We start from the raw sequence: 18,429 nt of genomic DNA on the forward strand, positions 1-18,429 counted from the left end.
TCTGTATTCTTTTCATTCAGAGCTTCAAAGCATGCCACTGCTTGCAAGATCTCCAAGCACCAACCGAAAGTATCCACCTCTTTCTATTGAGAAATTGGAAGAAGAAGCTAATCGACGAATGGCAGATGACAACAAGCTTTTCAGAGAAGAATTTAATGTAAATTTCTTTAACTTCATTAATTGTAGTCTCTGTACCTGAAATTCTTTTGAGTCTGAGTGTTGTGCATTATCCTCTTAGTCTTGTCTACCTACCTTCTGCTTTAAGCATGATTGGCCATGATCTTCCTCCAGATCCCTTCCCCTGTTGTGCATCTGGATGGGTGTGGCTTCATTGTCATCTACTTCTACTCTTAACCTATAGTTAGCTGCATTGGCAATTTTCTTTGCCTCTTCTCCCAACCACAACTACCTATCAGCACTGTTATTTCCTGAACCGCATGAAGATCTGTTATTTGGTTTCCTCTTTTATCTCTACAATATACTGTTCATTGTTATCAATTTTCAAAGATATGATGGTGAATTCCATATGAACACATACTATATCCATTTCTCTCTTGCTATCGCCACTTGTCTTATCTTTAGCAGCCTTCTGCCCTCACCATGAGTCTTTCTGCATAGTACAACATTCAATTGGAAGAGGCATAGTTTTCTCCAGTGGATTATTGAGAACATCAAAGCCATAGTCTTTGTCACTCTCCAATTCTCAGTTTGGTTACTGCCAGTTCCATCTCCCTAATCACTTTCTCAGGCTTGCTATAGAAAATGCACAGGATGCAAACAGTTTGTCTTTTCCATCAAAAAAGCATTTATTCAGTATATTCATTACTCTTGTGGAAAAGTTCATCGTGACCTCAGTCTCAAACTTATCTTTCCTAAGGTTGAACCTCTTGCCCGATATTTAAAATAATTGTCTGGATTTGTATTTATCATACTGTTTACAATATTGTATATATCTGTCCATCTGAGAATACTTAAGGTTGCTACTTGCCAAATCTAAGCTTGACTTTCACTTTATTACTGAACCCATTCATATTTTAGATATATTTACACATTTGGAGTAACCATTGGCAAGTTTTAAATTTTATCTTGAGTGATTATTTTCATTCTTCTCAAATTGGGGATTATCAATGCTGGAGGTTTCTGTATTTTAGCCAGTAATTTACATATCTGTTATAAATGTAGCTCGATGCAAAATAAGACTTTCAGTCTTACTCATGGGAATATGTTTTAACGTGAGCAACTCTAAGTGAACCTATGTGAATCTATTTTATTTCTAACAACAATAATGCTTCATTTAAGTATTTCATCCTGAGGTGCTCTTCAAAATTTGGACACATGTAATCTGAACTAATGAACTCAGTGCCTTTTTAAAAGAAAACACTTTTAGGGTTTGGGTCCAATAGTTATCCTATTCATAATTATTGTTAAGAAAACATAGCCAATAAAAGACTATAATGGCAGTTTTCAGAAAATTGTGAATTACCCATTGCTGAAGACTTTCTTGTGAGGAAGTTTCTTGATTGTCTCTCATGATGCATGCTCTGAAGATGATATATCATTTAAGTTTTAGCATACAATTTTATTATTATATCCAGAATAACACTCTATGGTACCAAGTATTCACAGTTTCTTCTATATCTGTTTGCTTTAAATTTTAGATTTATATGTATAAAATTAATTTTGTCACGAAAAACCATCCTGATCCTTCTCCCTCAAGGAAACCTCCCACCTGTATGTGCCTCCTACCACTTGTCTCACCCATTCAACTTTGACAATGTGGCCAACAGCAAGAAAACACACCTGATCTGTTTCCCCACCCCCCATTCTCCCTAATACTCCATTGAGTCTCCCATCCTTTTTCATCCCTCTTGTCCCATTTTAAAATCCTCGGTTTATGCTGTCCACCCAAGTGTATCAAAGAAATCCATCCCCTGTAATCTCTCCCTCCATGTAAACTCCCTAACCAATATTTGTGGTCATGCTCGCGGCTCTCCTTGTCTTGGCCATGGCTCTCTGATCATTTTGTTTCTTCACATACATCCCTAGTTGCTCTCTCAACCCTACTTGCTTCTTTGTCTTCCCCTTGCAAAAACAATTTTGCAGTTCCCATACATGTGAAATCTTATTTGTCTAACCTTCTGGACCCTATTTTCACAATATTTTTGCAGCAAAAGTTCTTCTTTCACTATCACTATGGATATCAGCTTGCAGTTTGGCATAGTCCTGGTTGTATCACACACTATATTCAACATACCGACTGGCATATCAGACATGTAATAGTCATCGAGTCATACAGCATCAAAAAATGCCCTTTGGGCTGTGCAAAGGCCATCAAATATCCATTTACACTAATTCCATTTTTTATTCTCATGAGAGACAGTCAAGCAACTTCTTCAAGAATGTCTTCAGCAATGGGTAATTCACAATTTTCTGAAAACTGCCATTACATCAACTCTCCCCAGGTTCTACCACATACCTCTGTACTAGGGGCAATGTACAGTGCCCTGTGAACCTATCAATCTCTTTGTCTCTATTTAAAATTAACGAGCATGTCTTGAATGTAACAATTTTGTTAATCCAACAGCAGGTAGTGTTACGAACCAGCAACAAAAGTAACACACGGAGTCATGTATAAGTGTTTAAAAACTACTTTATTAATAACTACTTATGATAATGAGAAATAAAAGTAAAAATGTTAGATCTTAAACATTAACCCCAAAACTAAACTCGTGGTGTGTGTATGGCAAATTCCCAAAACTCCAAGTCCAGGAATAGTTTTCAAAGTTCAGTTCAGCAAGCCATATGGTGAAATGTGAGCAAAGGCTTCTTCAACAACCACCGTTAACTGAAGACAAAACGTAGAGAGAAAATAGAGAGTAATTACGAAATCCAGATGTTCCACTTTGGAACCCAAACGACACCTCAGTGTTTATTCAGCAGTGACCACTCCACCGTATCTTCCTCACCCTGAAAGGCACTTGAATCGTGGCCGTCCATACAAATACCTGTTTCCCTCTACAGGTCAACAATAAAGTGAACTCCACTGCTTTGTTCCGAAGTATCTGCCACCCCGAAAAGCATCCGAGATGTAGCCGTCCACACAAATACCTGTTTCCCTCTACAGGTTAACAACAAAGTGGACTCCACCAGACTACTCCAAAAATCCATACGTGGATTGTAGTGACAGACACAGTTACTGTTTTTCATCCATCGATAGAGACTAGCAGGCTGGTCTCCCCCTCTCTCCCCCCCCCCCCCCCCCCCCCCGACTGATTCAAAAACGTCATTATGTCCTTTATGTTCTGTTGTCATAACCATGCCACACGCACACTATGCTCCATCTTAAAGGGACATTCACCAGTAGTAACCTAGTCCATAACAGTAGTTACGTTGATTTTATTATTACCATCTTTAGCTTTAGTGTTGACTTTTGGCTCTCGCAGCAAAGACAATCATGGCATTCACTTCCAGATAACCACATCCAGCTTATGTTGACTTTTCCTCCCTTTAGCTACTTTACCAATTGGATAAAAATGGGAACCATCTTTAAAGTCTTGCCAGGTACAAGCTTCTGCTTGTGCGGTTAACTTGAAGTAAAAGCGTCTGTTATAAAAAAACACCCTTTGAAGCACAATTGGTTTATGGAACATCCAGGCTGAGTTGGTATGGTAAAACATCCCTTGAGACACCATTTCTTCAATATACATATTACTTTATTAAATACAGGTCTAACTTTTTTTGTGTACCGATTCATTACTGGTTTAATATAACACAATACTTCTAAAGTATTAGCTACATAATAATAAATTGAGGATTTGAAATTACTGGTAATAGTATATATTAAATCTTCTGTGTTCAAAGTTTCAGAGGTCTCTTTTAAGCAATGTACTAATGTGAATTATGTTTCCATGGCGACACAGGCTCTCCCTGCATGTCCAATTCAGGCCACTTGCGAAGCTGCATCGAAGGAAGAAAATAAAGAGAAAAATCGATATGTTAACATCCTTCCTTGTATGTAATCAGACTCAATCCAAGTATTGATGTTATGGCAAATGGTGAATTTTGTTTTTACTGCCTATCATGTAACAAAGAAAACAATTGTGTGAAAGGAATGTCTTTGCTTCACTTTGCATAATCCTTTAAATTGTAAAGTTCCTTCATTGGTAACCCTCTAGCTCCCCCACCCAGTTTAACTCGATGCATTTAACAATTGGGCTGCTTGGGGGAAGATTTGTCCTTGCCCTTTGATGTCCTCCTAGAAATCACTGACTGAGAACTTGTTGGCTCGTCAGATAGAATAATTGACACATAATTAGTATTTATAATATTGAGGTTTGAATCCCTCCCCCTTTAACATGGCATAGTTCACAAAACAGAATAACCTAAAGAAAAGTGCTGTAAGAACACAAGACGTGGCATCAGAAATGTCAAATAGATCTATCTCAGCTTCTTACTAATGTTCCCACCATCACAGAAACCAGTCCAAATAGAACAGGCCTTTCAGCCCACAATGTCGGTGCCAATCATGATGCCAACTTAAACTACACATCTGCCTGCACATGGTCTATGTCTCTCCATTCCCTGCCTGCTCATGTGCCTGTCTAAATGTCATTAGAATGTTGCTTTCGTATCTGCTTCCACCACTTCCCCTGGCAACGCATTCTGGGCGCCTACCACTCTGTGTTTTAAAAAAAAATTTACCTCAGAAATCTCCTTTAAACTTTTCCCCTCTCACCTTAATGCCATGGCCTCTAATATTTGACATTTTCACCCTGGAAAAAAGAGTCTGATTATCTACTCCATTTATGCCTCTCATAATTTTATATACTTCTATCAAGTTGCCCCCACAGCCTCCAATACTCTAGGGAAAACAATCCAAAGTTGTCCAACCTCTCTAATTCAGGTAACACCCCGATAAATCTCTTCTGTACCTTCTCCACAGCCTCCATGTCCTTCCTGTAATGTGGCGACCAGAATTGCACACAGAACTCCAAATGTGGCCTAACTAAAGTTTTATATAGCTGCAACATGCCTCCCCATCTTTTATATTCAACACCCCAGCTGATGAAAGCAAGTATGCTGTATGCTGCCTTTATCACCCTATCTACTTATATTGCCACTTTCATGGAGCAATGGACTTGCACCCAAAGATCCCTCTAAACACCAATGCTCCCAAGGGTCTTGCCATTTACTGCGTAATTTGCTGTGTACTGCCTTCAGCCAAATTAGTTCGCTCCAGATGATATCAAGAAATGGCTGAGAACACTAGATACAGCAAAGGCTTTGGGACCTACTGTAGCACTTAAGACCCACATTCCGGTACTAGCTGCACCTCTACCCAACCTCTTCTAATAGTTGCAACGCCGGCATCTCCCTCAATGTGGAAAGTTGCCAAGTACGTCCTGTTCACAAAAAAAACAGGACAAATCCAATCCAGCTAATCATCACCCAATTAATCTGCTCTCAATCATCAGCAAAGCAATGGAAGGTGTCATCAATACTGCCATCACGCACCATCTGCTCACTGGTTTCTGGCTTAGATTTCACAGGGACTACGCTCTCCAGGCCTTATCAAATTATTGGTCCAAACATGGGCCAAAGAGCTGAATTCCAGAGGTGACTTGAGATTGACTGACCTCTCCATTAAAGCAGCATTTGACCAAATGTGATATCCTGCTATAAGTGCAGTCATGGTCAATTTGGGGGGGGGGGAGGAGGAGGAGGGGGGAGGGTGGTGAGAGGAAGAAAACACTCAGCACCATCCAAGACAAATCAGTCTACTTGATTGGCAGCACATCTATGAAATGCATTGTTGTTACTTGCCTAGGCTCCTCTGGTAGTACGTTTGAAATCTTCGCCACATCATGCACTACCCTGATTTGGAAATATGTAGCTGGCTGGTCCCTCGTGACGACTGGTCTCAATCCTGGAACTTCTTACCTACAGCACTGTGGGAGCACCTTCACCAGAAAGTTCAACTGCACACAGCAGTTCATCAAGGCAGCTCACCACATTTCTTTTTCGTCTTTGTGAAACCAGTGTGCTTTTGGGAGAACATAGTCACACGCCATGAAAACAGGCCTTTTGGTCCACCATGCCTGTACTTACTGTAAGGTACCTATCCAGGCCAGTCCCATTTTCCTGGATTCTGACTGGTGTTTCAAATGTTCGCCTAAATACTAAAGATGTTGGGGGAGTATCTGCCACCACCATCCTCTGAATTAGTGTGTTCCAAATATCAACCACCTTTTGGGTGAAAAAAATCTTTCTGTAAGTCCCTCTAAATCTCCTACCCCTTACCTTAAACCTATGCCATCTGGTTACATATACATCTGCTAAGGGGAAGGTTGTTCCCTATCTCTCCTATCTATTCCCATCATAATTTTTCATGACTCATTCTCAGCCCCCTCCGCTCCAAGGAAAACAAACCAGCCCAACCAGACTCACTCTTAATTGAAACGCTCCATCCTATACAACATCCTGGTGAATCTCCTCTGCATCTTCTCCAGTATAATCATTTTCTTTCTAAAGTGTAGTAACCAGTACTGCACACTGCACTCCAGCAGTTGCCTAACTAATGTTTTATGTAGTTGTGTCAGAGGCTCCATTTTCTTATGTTCTGTGTCCCAGCTAATGAAAGCAAGTATCCCATGTGCTGCCTTCCCGTTATCTACCTATGCTAATGCTTTCAGGGATCCTTGGACATGTTCACCAATGTCTCTCTGTTTCTTTTACTCTCTAGGGTCCTAGCCTTATTAGTCTTCCCAAAATGCATTGCCTTACATTTTTCTGGATTAAATTCCATCTGCCATTGCTCTGCCAATTTTACCAACTCATCAATATTATTCTGTATCTAAAGACTACTCACATCCAGCAGCACCACCAACTTACATATCATTTGTGCACTAATTTGTCATACCTTTTACATTTGCATCCAGATTGTTAATGTATATAACCAATAATAAAGATTTTAGGACTGACCCCTGCAGTACACTATGGGTCACTTACTTACAATTACAAAAACAACCCTCAACCATCACACTTCATCCCAGTACTAAGCCAATTTTAGATTCAATTTGCCAAATTTTCCTGGATCCCATGGGCTCTTAGCTTTTGGACCAGTCTCCTTGTGTGGGTTCTTTTCAAAGGCCTGACTAAAGTCCATGTAGACTAGTGAATGGCATTACCTTCATCAGCACACCTAACCTCAAAAAAATTCAATTAAATAAGGGGTCACAATTGCCCTTTAATCCCTGCCTCTCCAAATGCAGATTAATTCTGTCGCTTGGAATAATTTCCCTACCATTGATATAGACTTGGATCATGGAAATGAAAACTGCTGCAGATTTCTAGACTAAATGTTTTTATTTTCTCTTCATTAAATTTTGATGACGACTTTGTTTATTAACATGAGAAGAACTTGTTGCGTAGATGTTCTATCACAAAGTTTCAGCACTAAGCATTCCTGGGTTGAGAATGATGTTACTGGATGCAAAGTAGACGCTGCATCCTAACATTATGACCACACTCAGAAGCGTGCTTCAAAGTTTAAAATAATAGAGCTTTATATTTCTCTCAGAAGCTATATGCAAAGGCTTTTTCTTTTGTAAAATCAGTGCCATTTTGCCCATGTTGCACCAAAGCTGCTTACCTTCTGATACCTGACACGAGTAGACATGAGAAGCATCATTGCCTGTCACTTGCACTTTCCATTCGTATTCATTGGATTGTATTCAGGATGTAAGAATGCATGTAATAAAATTAGACCCTTGAACCATCCTGCACTTCTCGAAGGTAATGTGCAAAACTCGACTCAAGATTTTACTTTTCTACCCAATCCCCATAATCTCTTAATTCCCTTGGTGTCCAGAGTGCAGGGTGGAGACACTTGGACCGGAGGGAAAGATTTGTCTTTTGTTTGACAGCTGTAGGTGTGGGTAAGTATTGCCAATGGTTGTATTCACCTCTGCTTGTTTGGATCCATTAAAGTTAATGTAACCAAAAGTACAATGCAAGTAGAACCAGCACCTGAAATTCAAACAAGCACTAAAATCAAATTTCTTCCTGATAGTTTCCTACTCACTCATCGACCTGAAGTGATTATGGCATTTGACGCTTTTAATGCTGTATTGCTAATTAGAATGTTGAAATAAATTTGCACAGATTTCCTACTTCCACTTCTAATCATTTGTTGGAGTTGCAGACTTCCTTGCAGATGTGTTCAAACAAAATGTATCTGCTGCAGATTGCTGTGTCCCTAACTCATACTTTAGTTGGCTTATGGTTTCACTAATGGTATAGGAGGAATAAGGCTTATTCACTTGCTCTCTTTCACTAATCTTGATTGATCTATTATCTCAAGAAATAAATTATTGTCGAACAATTCCAAGTAAGTGATAGGTTCTTGGGTTTCAAGTCCTGTGAACTTCTGATATTGATGAAGGCTAGTATGTCATTGGCAAGAAATTTGGTTTTGTCTACTGTTATAAAGAAAGCACTGTTTGGGATTACTACATCAAAGAAGCAAATTTGATTCAGTTTTTATCCTTATGAATCATAATTTTTTCACGTCTCTTGAAAGTGAAAATGTTTGAGAAGCAGTTTATAGGTGCTGTGTTAATTATATAATGGGGTATTACCTATGTTCAAAAATTCATGCCTTTTTGATCTAATTGTATATTTCTCATTAGATGATCACTCAAGGGTTCACTTGATACCCATAGAAGGTGTTCCAGATTCTGACTTTATCAATGCCTCATACATAAATGTAAGTCATTGAATCATTTGTATTTAAAGTAGTTTTATTTGAGTTTTAGGTTTAAAAATAGTTGTTTTTCAAAAATGTAATCATTTTGTTTTAGGAAAATAATTTAAAGTAGCCCAGAAAACGATTGCGTCGATATTTTAACTTGGCGCAAACAAAGACATTTGTGTTTGTTGGAAATCAAACATTGCAATCCTCAGACATCACTTCAGAGCAATATCTTAGGTCCAACCATCAATAACCTTTCCTCTATCATAAGGTCAGAAGAAGGAATGTTCACTCAACCTGAAATGTCAACTATCCCTTTGCCTCCACAGATACTGCCTGACCTGCTGAGTTCCTCCAGCAGTTTGTTTTTTTTTACTCCAGATTACAACATCTGCCATCTCTTGCATCTTGATGATTCCAAAATATTCTGCTCCATTCACAACTGCTCAGTTGCTACATGCATGCAATCTGTGCATGCATGTAGCAGGATCTGGATAGCAGTTGGGTATGAGTTGGTGTGACAAATAACATTTATTTCACAAAAGTGCCAAGTCATGATCATCTCCAACAATCCCCCCACTAACTGGTGCACCTTGGCCAGACTGTGCATTGTGTCTAGTATTTCACCAAGGCTGCTTCAACAGCAACTCCCATGTCCAAAGTCTCTACCAGCTTCATGGATGAGGGCATCAGGTACATAGGAACATTGTCTTCTGCAGTTTCTCCTCCAAGACTCACGCTGTTCTCACTTGGATATATGTCAGTTTTTTCATCAATGTTGCTTCAGAATCTTGAAACTTCTTATCCAACACCACTGCAGGAGGAATTTCATCATATGGACAAACATTTCAACAAAGTGGCTCACCACCATCTTCTTGTGCAGTTAGAGATGAAATATAAATGCAATGAAATATAAATATTTAAAAAAATGAAATATAAATAAAGTTAAAAGTCTGGTTATACTAATTCTATATTTTCTTTTTAAAAGGGCTATCAAGAGAAAAACAAGTTTATAGCAGCACAAGGTAAATAAGTATTCAAATGTAAATATTTTTTATTCAATAATATCTTACAGCTAATTGCATAAGTTAATTGAAGTCAAAATGATTAGCATTTCCACAACAGTAACATCCTGATATGCGATGCATTTTGGGAGGGCAAGTAAGGGTAGGATATCCACAGTAAATAGTAGGGCCCTAAGAAGTGTTGATGATCAGAGGGACCTGTCCAATCGTCTTTTAAATGTTGTAATTGTACCTGCCTCTGCCACTTCCTCTTGCAGCTCATATGGTAGGGATGTGCTTTTGCTGGAGTGCGTGCAGAGGAAATGTATCAGAATGTTGCCTGAATTGGAGCATTATAGTTATAAGGAGAGACTGAATAGGCTGGGTTTGTTTTCCCTAGCATAGACGAGGGTGAGGACTGACCTGATAGAGGCATGTAAAATTATGAGGGGGGATAGATAGGGTAGATAATAAAATTCTTTTTGCCATGGTGGGATATGAAGGCATAGGTTTAAGATGAGAAGTAGCATTTTCAGAGTGGATCTGGGGGAAAATTACTTTCACACAGAGCATGGTTGGTCTGAAGAGGTGGTGAAGGTGGATGCTGTCATGACATTTAGAAAGCATCTAGACAAGCATTTGAATCACCAAGGCATCGAAAACTCGGCACCTACTCTGAGTAAATGGGATTAGTATAAATAAATACAATGGTTGGCATGTGCATGGTGGATCAAAGGATGTGTTTCTCTGCTGTGTGACTGATTTCATAACAGGAAAAATGTGCAGATCAAGGGATCATTTTTCAGCTCATTTTGATGTCATTAATCAGTTATTCAACAGCTTCATGGAGGAATCTCTTGCTGCACGTTATTGAAATGGTTATTGGTAACAGTTGTTAGTGATAAAGAGGGAAGGGAAAGGAAAAAAAATATCAGGAGTAGGAGAACGTATACTTCTAAAAGGGAAGAAACTACTGTCCGTAATTTTTTAAAGTAAAACAGAGCAGGTTTATAATAGTTTATAGATGGGCTTAGATAGAAGTTAAATGTTCATGATAAATAATAGTATTGAAAAAGGCTTGAAATAAATTTAAACTCAAGTGTTGGGCTACAAAATTAGTTTGGCATTGGTGAAGGTTTGGGTTGACTGATTTATGATTATGAGATTAAGATTTTGTTTCACAAGTGGAAAGAGTTTTTAATAAGATGTGCTTTGCTTTCTCTGTTGTTCAGAAGGAAGAATTCTACCAAACAAGTAATTTGTGTCTTTTCATCAAGCAATTTATCCTGTTTTTCTTCCGATATCTTTCAGGGCCTAAAGAAGAAACTGTGAATGACTTCTGGAGGATGATATGGGAACAAAACACTGCAACAATTGTCATGGTTACAAACCTAAAAGAGAGGAAAGAGGTGATTTTGTTACCTTAGCTTATTGTGGTCAAGTGGATGTTCTGCCAGATAAATATGTGCACATTTCCATATTCATAATATTTGAAGGAAGTACTGAAAGATTAAAGTAATTCTAACCAGTTTCTTTAGATACAAAATATTTTTTAAAATGTAGACGTAGGTAAGCCACCCTACAATCTCAGAGGCAAGTAAATATTCTATTCTGCATATACAGAAATTATTTATTCTTGCATCACTTCAATGTGGAGATACAAGAGTAAGCACTTCCAATGAGCTTTAAAGACTAACTTTGACAATAGAGCTTACATTACAGCAACTATCAAGTAAAGAGAATGAAAAGGGAAAAAGTCAATCAAAATAGGAACGTGCCTGTACTATTATTTGTACAATTTTAAAAATCAGAAGTAGAAAGGAATACAATTTAGATGTAATATTTACCAAAAGTGTCTGGTTTCTGGAAGGCTATGACAATACCAAATCTGACAGGATATTTGATCAAGAAAGTAATTTTGAACACCCTGAACCTATTGATGATTGTTGTTTGGAACTTCTCTTTAAAATTGTACAGCAAAGACAGAATAGTACAAGAATGTTCTAATTTTTGGTTGATTTTTCCTTTTTCATTCTCCTCATTTGATAGCTGCTGTGATGTAAGCTCCATTGTCAAAGTTGGTATTTAAAGCTTATTGGAAGTGCTCATTTTTACATCTCCACATTCAGTTCCATTGGGATATTCTGCTTTAAAGGACTTGAGGTTGGTCCTATCTGTGCATGTACTTTTTAGCAGTGGTCACTTGATAGTGTTCAATAATTGGACTATTTTTGTTGGAGTTCTGTTTGTTTTTGCTCTGGTAATATTAATACATTTGTATTAATTATGCAAAATTCAGAAAACTGGCAAATGAAAGAAAACTAGACACCAAGCTGCAGAATAACATAGATAATGTTCTAACATGCATTTGACTACTTTCTGTATTTTTTCCTGCCCTGAAGCAGACTTTGACTGTTCATGCATATCCTTCGTCACCTTGCTGTCTCTTGACCCTGGCCTTAATCATAAGTACCTGTCTCACGTGCAGCTTTTTCAGCAATGGTTGAAGTGATACCACACCTTTTGCTCTGAGAATAAATCATCTGAACACTAAGTGCTCTGATTTGTGTTGCAGTGCAAATGTGCCCAGTACTGGCCAGACCAGGGTTGTTGGACATATGGCAACATTCGAGTTTCTGTGGAAGACATGATGGTGCTGGTGGATTACACAATTCGCAAGTTCTGTATTCAACAAGTAAGAACTTCTTGATTTCTAAGTTTGGTTGTGCAATGCCAATATTTGAAAATTAAGTTAAATTATTTTTAATGTTTCATTTCATTTTTGATTTGGTATTTGTGCTTCAAGTTAACGTTATATAATATGTAAAATTCATGAAAAATTGCTTTGACACAAAGCTAGATTAATTCAAACTACCCTTCAGCAGTGACTTCACTTGGCTATTCTTTCATCTAATGGAATCAAAAATCATTATAGAAGAGCATGCTGGAGCCAGCTCTTTGAACGAGCAACAGTTTGTCTCACTCCACTATCCTTACCACAAGACTCCATATCATTACATTTGGGGAAACCTATCTACCATCTACCTACTCGTGTACCATTTCTTTTGATTATTACCTTAAATCCACTGGCAATAGAAAGCACTTTGTTGTTGAAAATTTCTGGAAATTTCCATCGTGTATTCTGTCATATTTTTATCCATTTCAGTTGGATGAGGGTACAATAGTGTAAACTTTAAGTTACTAGGCTAAAAATCCATATGCCTGAAGTATTAACATGAAGAGATCCATTCAGGTCCCACTGTGATTGCAGCAGCCAAGAATGAACTGGCCTTGGGACTAATAATCACATCCTGAGAATTAATGATCTTGATGAATGGCAGCGCAGGCATGGAGGACCAGATGACATTCTCCTGCTGCTAATTCTTATGCTTTAAAACATAAAATCATAGAGTACTACAGCACAGAAAAAGGACCTTCGGCCCACCTAGTCCATGCCAAGCTAATCTTCTGCCTAATCCCATCTACCTGCATCCAGACTATATCCCTCCAAATCCATCCCATCCATGTACGTATCCAAACCTCTCTTAAATGTTACAATTGAACCCACATCTACCATTTCCGCTGGCAGCTCGTTCCACACTCGCACCACTCTCTGCGGGAAGAAGTTTCCCCTCAGATTCCCCTTAAATATTTCATCTTTCACCCTAAACCTATGTCCTCTAGTTCTAGTCTCACCCAACTTTAGGGGAAAAAGCCTGCATGCATTCACCCTATCCATACCCCTCATAATTTTGTATACCTCTCTAAGATCTCCCTGCATTCTCCTGCGCTCCAGGAAATAAAGTCTTAACCTATTCAACCTTTCCCTATAACTCAGGTCCTCAAGTCCCAGCAACATCCTTGTAAGTTTTTTCTGCGCTCTTTCAAGCTTATTGATATCTTTCCTGTAGGTAGTTGACCAGAACTGCACACAATACTCTAAACTCGGCCTCACCAATGTCTTATACAACTTCAACATAACATCCCAACTCCTGTGCTCAATGCCCTGATTTATGAATGCCAAAGTGCCAAAAGCTCTCTTTACAATCCGATCTACCTGTGACGTCACTTTCAAGGAACTATGGATCTGTATTCCCAGGTCCCTTTGTTCTACTGCACACCTCAAAGCCCTACCATTCACTGTGTAATTCTTACCCTGTTTGTCCTCCCAAAGTGCAACACCTCACACTTTTCTACTTTAAGTTCCATCTTCCGTTTTTCAACCCATTTTCCTAGCTGGTCAAGATCACGCTGCAAGCTTTGATAGCCTTCCTCGCTGTCCATTATATCCCCAATCTTGGTGTCTTCTGCAAATTTACCACATTATCATCTTAATCATTAATATAGACAATAAACAACAACGGACCCAGCACCAATCCCTGCAGCATACCACTAGTCACAGGCCTCCAGTCAATGAGACGACCATCTACTACCACTCTCTGGCTTCTCCTGCTAAGCCAATGTTGAATCCAATTGGCTACTTCATCCTGAATGCCAAGTGACTTAACTTTCTGGACCAACCTCCCATGCGGGACTTTGTCAAAGGCCTTGCTAAAGTCCACGTAGACAACGTCCACCACCTTTTCCTCATCGACCTTCTTGGTAACCTCCTTGAAAAACTCTATAAAATTGGTTAGGCATGACCTACCACACACAAAGCCATGTTGATGATCCCTAATCAGGCCCTGTCTATCCAAATACTTATTCCTTCCAATAATTTACCCACGACTGATGTCAGGCTCACTGGCCTATTATTTCCCAGCTTATTCTTAGAGCCTTTCTTGAACAACAGAACAACGTTAGCTGTCCTCCAGTCCTCTAGTTCCTCACCCATAGCTAAGGACGTTTAAAATATTTCTGCCTGAGAGATCTCTGCATGAGAAAGCACATGGGAAACAATATACCAGGAGTGATCAAAGATGCTTTTTCTCAGTAGTGTGCTGGAGGCAATTTGAGATCACTATGCTCAGTTAAATGGAAATAATGTAATTGTTTTTATTCTAGTTGAATGAATTGTAGTAAGCAAAAGATTATCTCTCAAAGGTTGATGTACTTTGAGCACTTTTTTGTATTGTGCTCATCATTGTGGGGAAGGTTTTTTAGTGGAGTGGCCTCAATTACTTTACAGTAAATTTTACTAATTCATTTTTCCTTTTATCTCTACAGGTAGGGGATGTAATGAATAAGAAACCTCAGAGGCTAGTTACTCAGTTCCACTTTACCAGTTGGCCTGATTTTGGAGTTCCGTTTACTCCAATTGGCATGCTAAAATTTCTAAAGAAGGTGAAAACTTGCAATCCATCCTTTGCAGGTGCAATTGTTGTGCATTGCAGGTCAGTATATCTTAAATACATCATTTGGTATTTTTTTTAATGGTGTAAACAAAATGAAGGTAAGGGAGCAGTTACCCTTACAAGAGTTCTGTGCATGAAACAGAACTGAAATGAAATTAAAACAGAAGAGTTAAAAGTAGATATTCATATTGAAGGTTATGATTTTGTAACTTTGCATATCTAGTTACAACTTGTGCATCAATGGAATTTAACTATTGTGTGTAACAAAGGATAAGAAAACTGAGAAAATTATTTGCAGTAGTATTTCCATAAAGATGAACAAAGGAACAACAAAAATTGGAATATGCTGGTAGGTGTTGATTGGAGGCTTGATAATAATGTATCATTAAGATGCATGTTAATTCAGAGATCAAGTGAACAGCAAAAACAACGTTATGAGTTTTAACTTGTATATTGACCAGGAGTAGCAAAATAGTTTGTGTTGTAAATGCAAAGAGTTTTTAGAATGTATTAGGGAAACTTTTCTTGGATGTCATTTTAGAGGCAACAAGAAAATAGGTTGTACTAGTAATAAGTGGTGGACAAGAGTTGGCTTACAATCTAAGGAAGGTTTTCTAATTGGATTGAATTTGAGGAATAATGGAAAATTTAAATTTAACTAAGGCTAAATTTAAAAGGATTGTCATGTTCTAAATAAATATAAATGACTTGGATAAGAATGCAGGTGGATTGTTTAGTAGGTTTGCAGACAATATGAAAATTGGTGGAGTTGTAGATAGTGAAGAAGGTTGTCTGAAGGACATAGATCAGCTGGGAAGTTGGGTGGAGTGGTGGCTAATGTAATTTAATCTAGACGTGTGAGGTAATGCACTTTCAGAAGTCAAATTCTGGTAGGACACAAGGTGTAAATGACCTTAGGAGTGTTGATGTATAGAGAGACCTTAGGGTGCGAGTTCTCAGCTCTCTGAAAGTGGCAACACAGCTGGATAGAATAGTGAAAAAGGCATTTGGTATGCTTCCCTTCATAAGCCAAGGCATTCAGTATAAGAGTCGAGTCGCCATGCTGCAGTTGTACAAAACATAGGTTAGAACAGGAAGGATATGGTAGCAATAGAGAGAGTGCAGAAGAGATTCATCAGGATGTTGCCTGGAATGGAGGACTGTAGTTATAAGGAGAGTTTAGATAGGCTCGGTTTATTGTCATTGGATTGTGCAAGGCTGAGGGGTGACCTTATAGACATCTGTAAAATTATGAGGGTCATGGATAGGATAGGTGATCAGAATCTTCTTTCCCAAGGGAAGCTAGCACAAGTTGAAGGTGAGAAGGGAGAAACTTAAAGGAGATCTGAGGGCTACGTTTTTCACACACTGAGAGGTGAGTATCTGGAATGAACTGCCAGAGAAGGTAGTGGAGGCAGAAGCAATTACAATATTTAATAGGTGTTTGGACAGGTACTTGGATAGGCAAGATGGAGAGCGATATGGGCCTAATGGGATTATCACAGATGAGCATCACGGTTGACATGGACAAGGTGGGCCTGCTTCTGTGCTGTACGATTCTATAATTAGAAATAAATTGTCTGTAATAAATTGGGCTAAACTTAATGGATAAAAATAGTGAGATATGCTCTTTTAAACGGTTAATTCATACAAACTAAAGTGCAAGAACCTCATTTATGCAATTAAGCAACATTGGTCAACGTGCTAGGCAATGGTATCAAGCTAAAAAAAATCTTGAATGATACAAGGAAATTCCAGCAGACTGGAAGAGCAGTTAAAAACAGCAAAGGATGAGAAAATGTCTGGGATGGGTGGGGTCTTTGATTATGTTGGCTGCTCTACCAAGGCAGCGAGAAGGATTGACAGAGTCCATGGAGGGAATGCTGGTTTCTGTGATGTGCTGGGCTGTGTCCACAACTCTCTGTAGTTTCTTGCGGTCACGGGCAGAGCAGTTGCCATACCAAGCCATGATGCAACCGGATAGGACGCTTTCTATGGTACTTCGATAAAAATTGGTGAGGTCAAAGGGGACATGCAGAATTTCTTTAGCCTCCTAGGAGTACAGGGGTCACTTGCTGGTTACTCATCAATAACTAGTGAGATACCACAAGGATTATTTTTGGGCCTCAGACTTTTACAGTCTTGTACCATGACTTAGATACTTGGTCCAAAGTATATGCAGTTCCCTGAGTTTGTGTGACAACGGTGCATGAAGCCAAGGACAGAGTTCAGAGGTAGCTGAAGAATTAAAAGTGAAATCAACTGGAAGCTTAAGGTCACCCTTCCAGGCTGAACAGAGGTGATCTATAAAGCAGTCCCCCAGTATGTCTTTGATTTCTCCAATATAGACAGGACCATCTGGTCAGTGGTGATGGCAGTACACAGATTTGGAAGAAGTGTAGATGAACTACTGCTTCAAATGGAGGTTAGCTATATGTCAGAAAGTCACTGGAATGTGTAATTAAGAAAACAATGGCTGAGCGCTTGAGCTCAAGTTGGAATGCTGCTTGTGCTCTGAGACAAAATACAATGTTGATTCATAAGGATGATACCGTGTAAGTCGGTAAATTATGATGGCAGAATGTCTTATCCTTGCATGATTTGGAGTTGAGCATTGATCTGATCAAGGTATTTAAAATTATTCCATCAGATAGAAAACACTTCTTTGGTGGGGGAGTCTTGATCTGGGGCATAAGGGAAATCAGGATACACTTTTTCACAAAGGGTAGTGGAAGCTTAGAAAGCTTTTGCTTGCTGCCCCCATCTCTCCAAAGTAACATGTCAATTAAACTTTTCAACACTGAGTGGCTGAAAGTGTGGGTCTGGAATCCTATCAACCAGGGTGGAGAGGAGTTGGTTGTGGATAAGGGAGAACACACTAGAACCACTTGTATGGAAGTTGGCATTGTCAGAATAGATGCAACTGAAATGAACAAATTAGGAGAATGGAGCATAGTCCCTCCAAGAGGCAAGATGCGAGGAAGTGTAATTAAGGTAGTTATATGATTTCTTGGGCTTAAGGTATTGGTGGACTCATAATTTCCAGAAACAAAGAGAAGTAAAAAGTCTGAACCAAGGGAGGGTGGAAATTTGAACCAAATTTTTTGTAACTTTTCATTTCTGAGCAAGAACAAGTTGTGCATTTTCAATGAAAGGCTTTTTATTAGCACATTTGGTTTTCAACCTTGAGCCAGCACTTTTTTGTCATAAGAGTTTTAAAAATCTTCAACAGAAAGTTGTTCAGGTTAAAGGATCCGCCTTGTGGAGCCTGACGATATTGCATACTTAACATAAATGTTTAAAGCAGTGCTTGAAGATTTGGTCTTGAATACATTATCTCTTGAATACATTTCTGATAGTTGTCTGTTTCTTCACATCA

General features: G+C 38.8%; 1 protein-coding gene across 5 annotated transcripts in view; it reads left to right on the forward strand.

Moving 5' to 3' along the window:
* ptpra (protein tyrosine phosphatase receptor type A) overlaps positions 1-18,429 on the forward strand; it is a 184,624-nt gene that overhangs the window by 140,633 nt on the left and 25,562 nt on the right. For all 5 annotated transcript variants that reach the window (XM_052035031.1, XM_052035039.1, XM_052035022.1 and 2 more), the window contains 7 exons: positions 21-157; positions 3,921-4,011; positions 8,691-8,767; positions 9,741-9,777; positions 11,068-11,165; positions 12,332-12,451; positions 14,923-15,089. In XM_052035031.1, the coding sequence (XP_051890991.1) occupies positions 21-157; positions 3,921-4,011; positions 8,691-8,767; positions 9,741-9,777; positions 11,068-11,165; positions 12,332-12,451; positions 14,923-15,089 (727 nt within the window). The remainder of the gene's footprint in view (positions 1-20; positions 158-3,920; positions 4,012-8,690; positions 8,768-9,740; positions 9,778-11,067; positions 11,166-12,331; positions 12,452-14,922; positions 15,090-18,429) is intronic.

This window comes from Pristis pectinata, chromosome 2, assembly GCF_009764475.1.
Source record: "Pristis pectinata isolate sPriPec2 chromosome 2, sPriPec2.1.pri, whole genome shotgun sequence".
Classification (NCBI taxonomy): Eukaryota; Metazoa; Chordata; class Chondrichthyes; order Rhinopristiformes; family Pristidae; genus Pristis; species Pristis pectinata.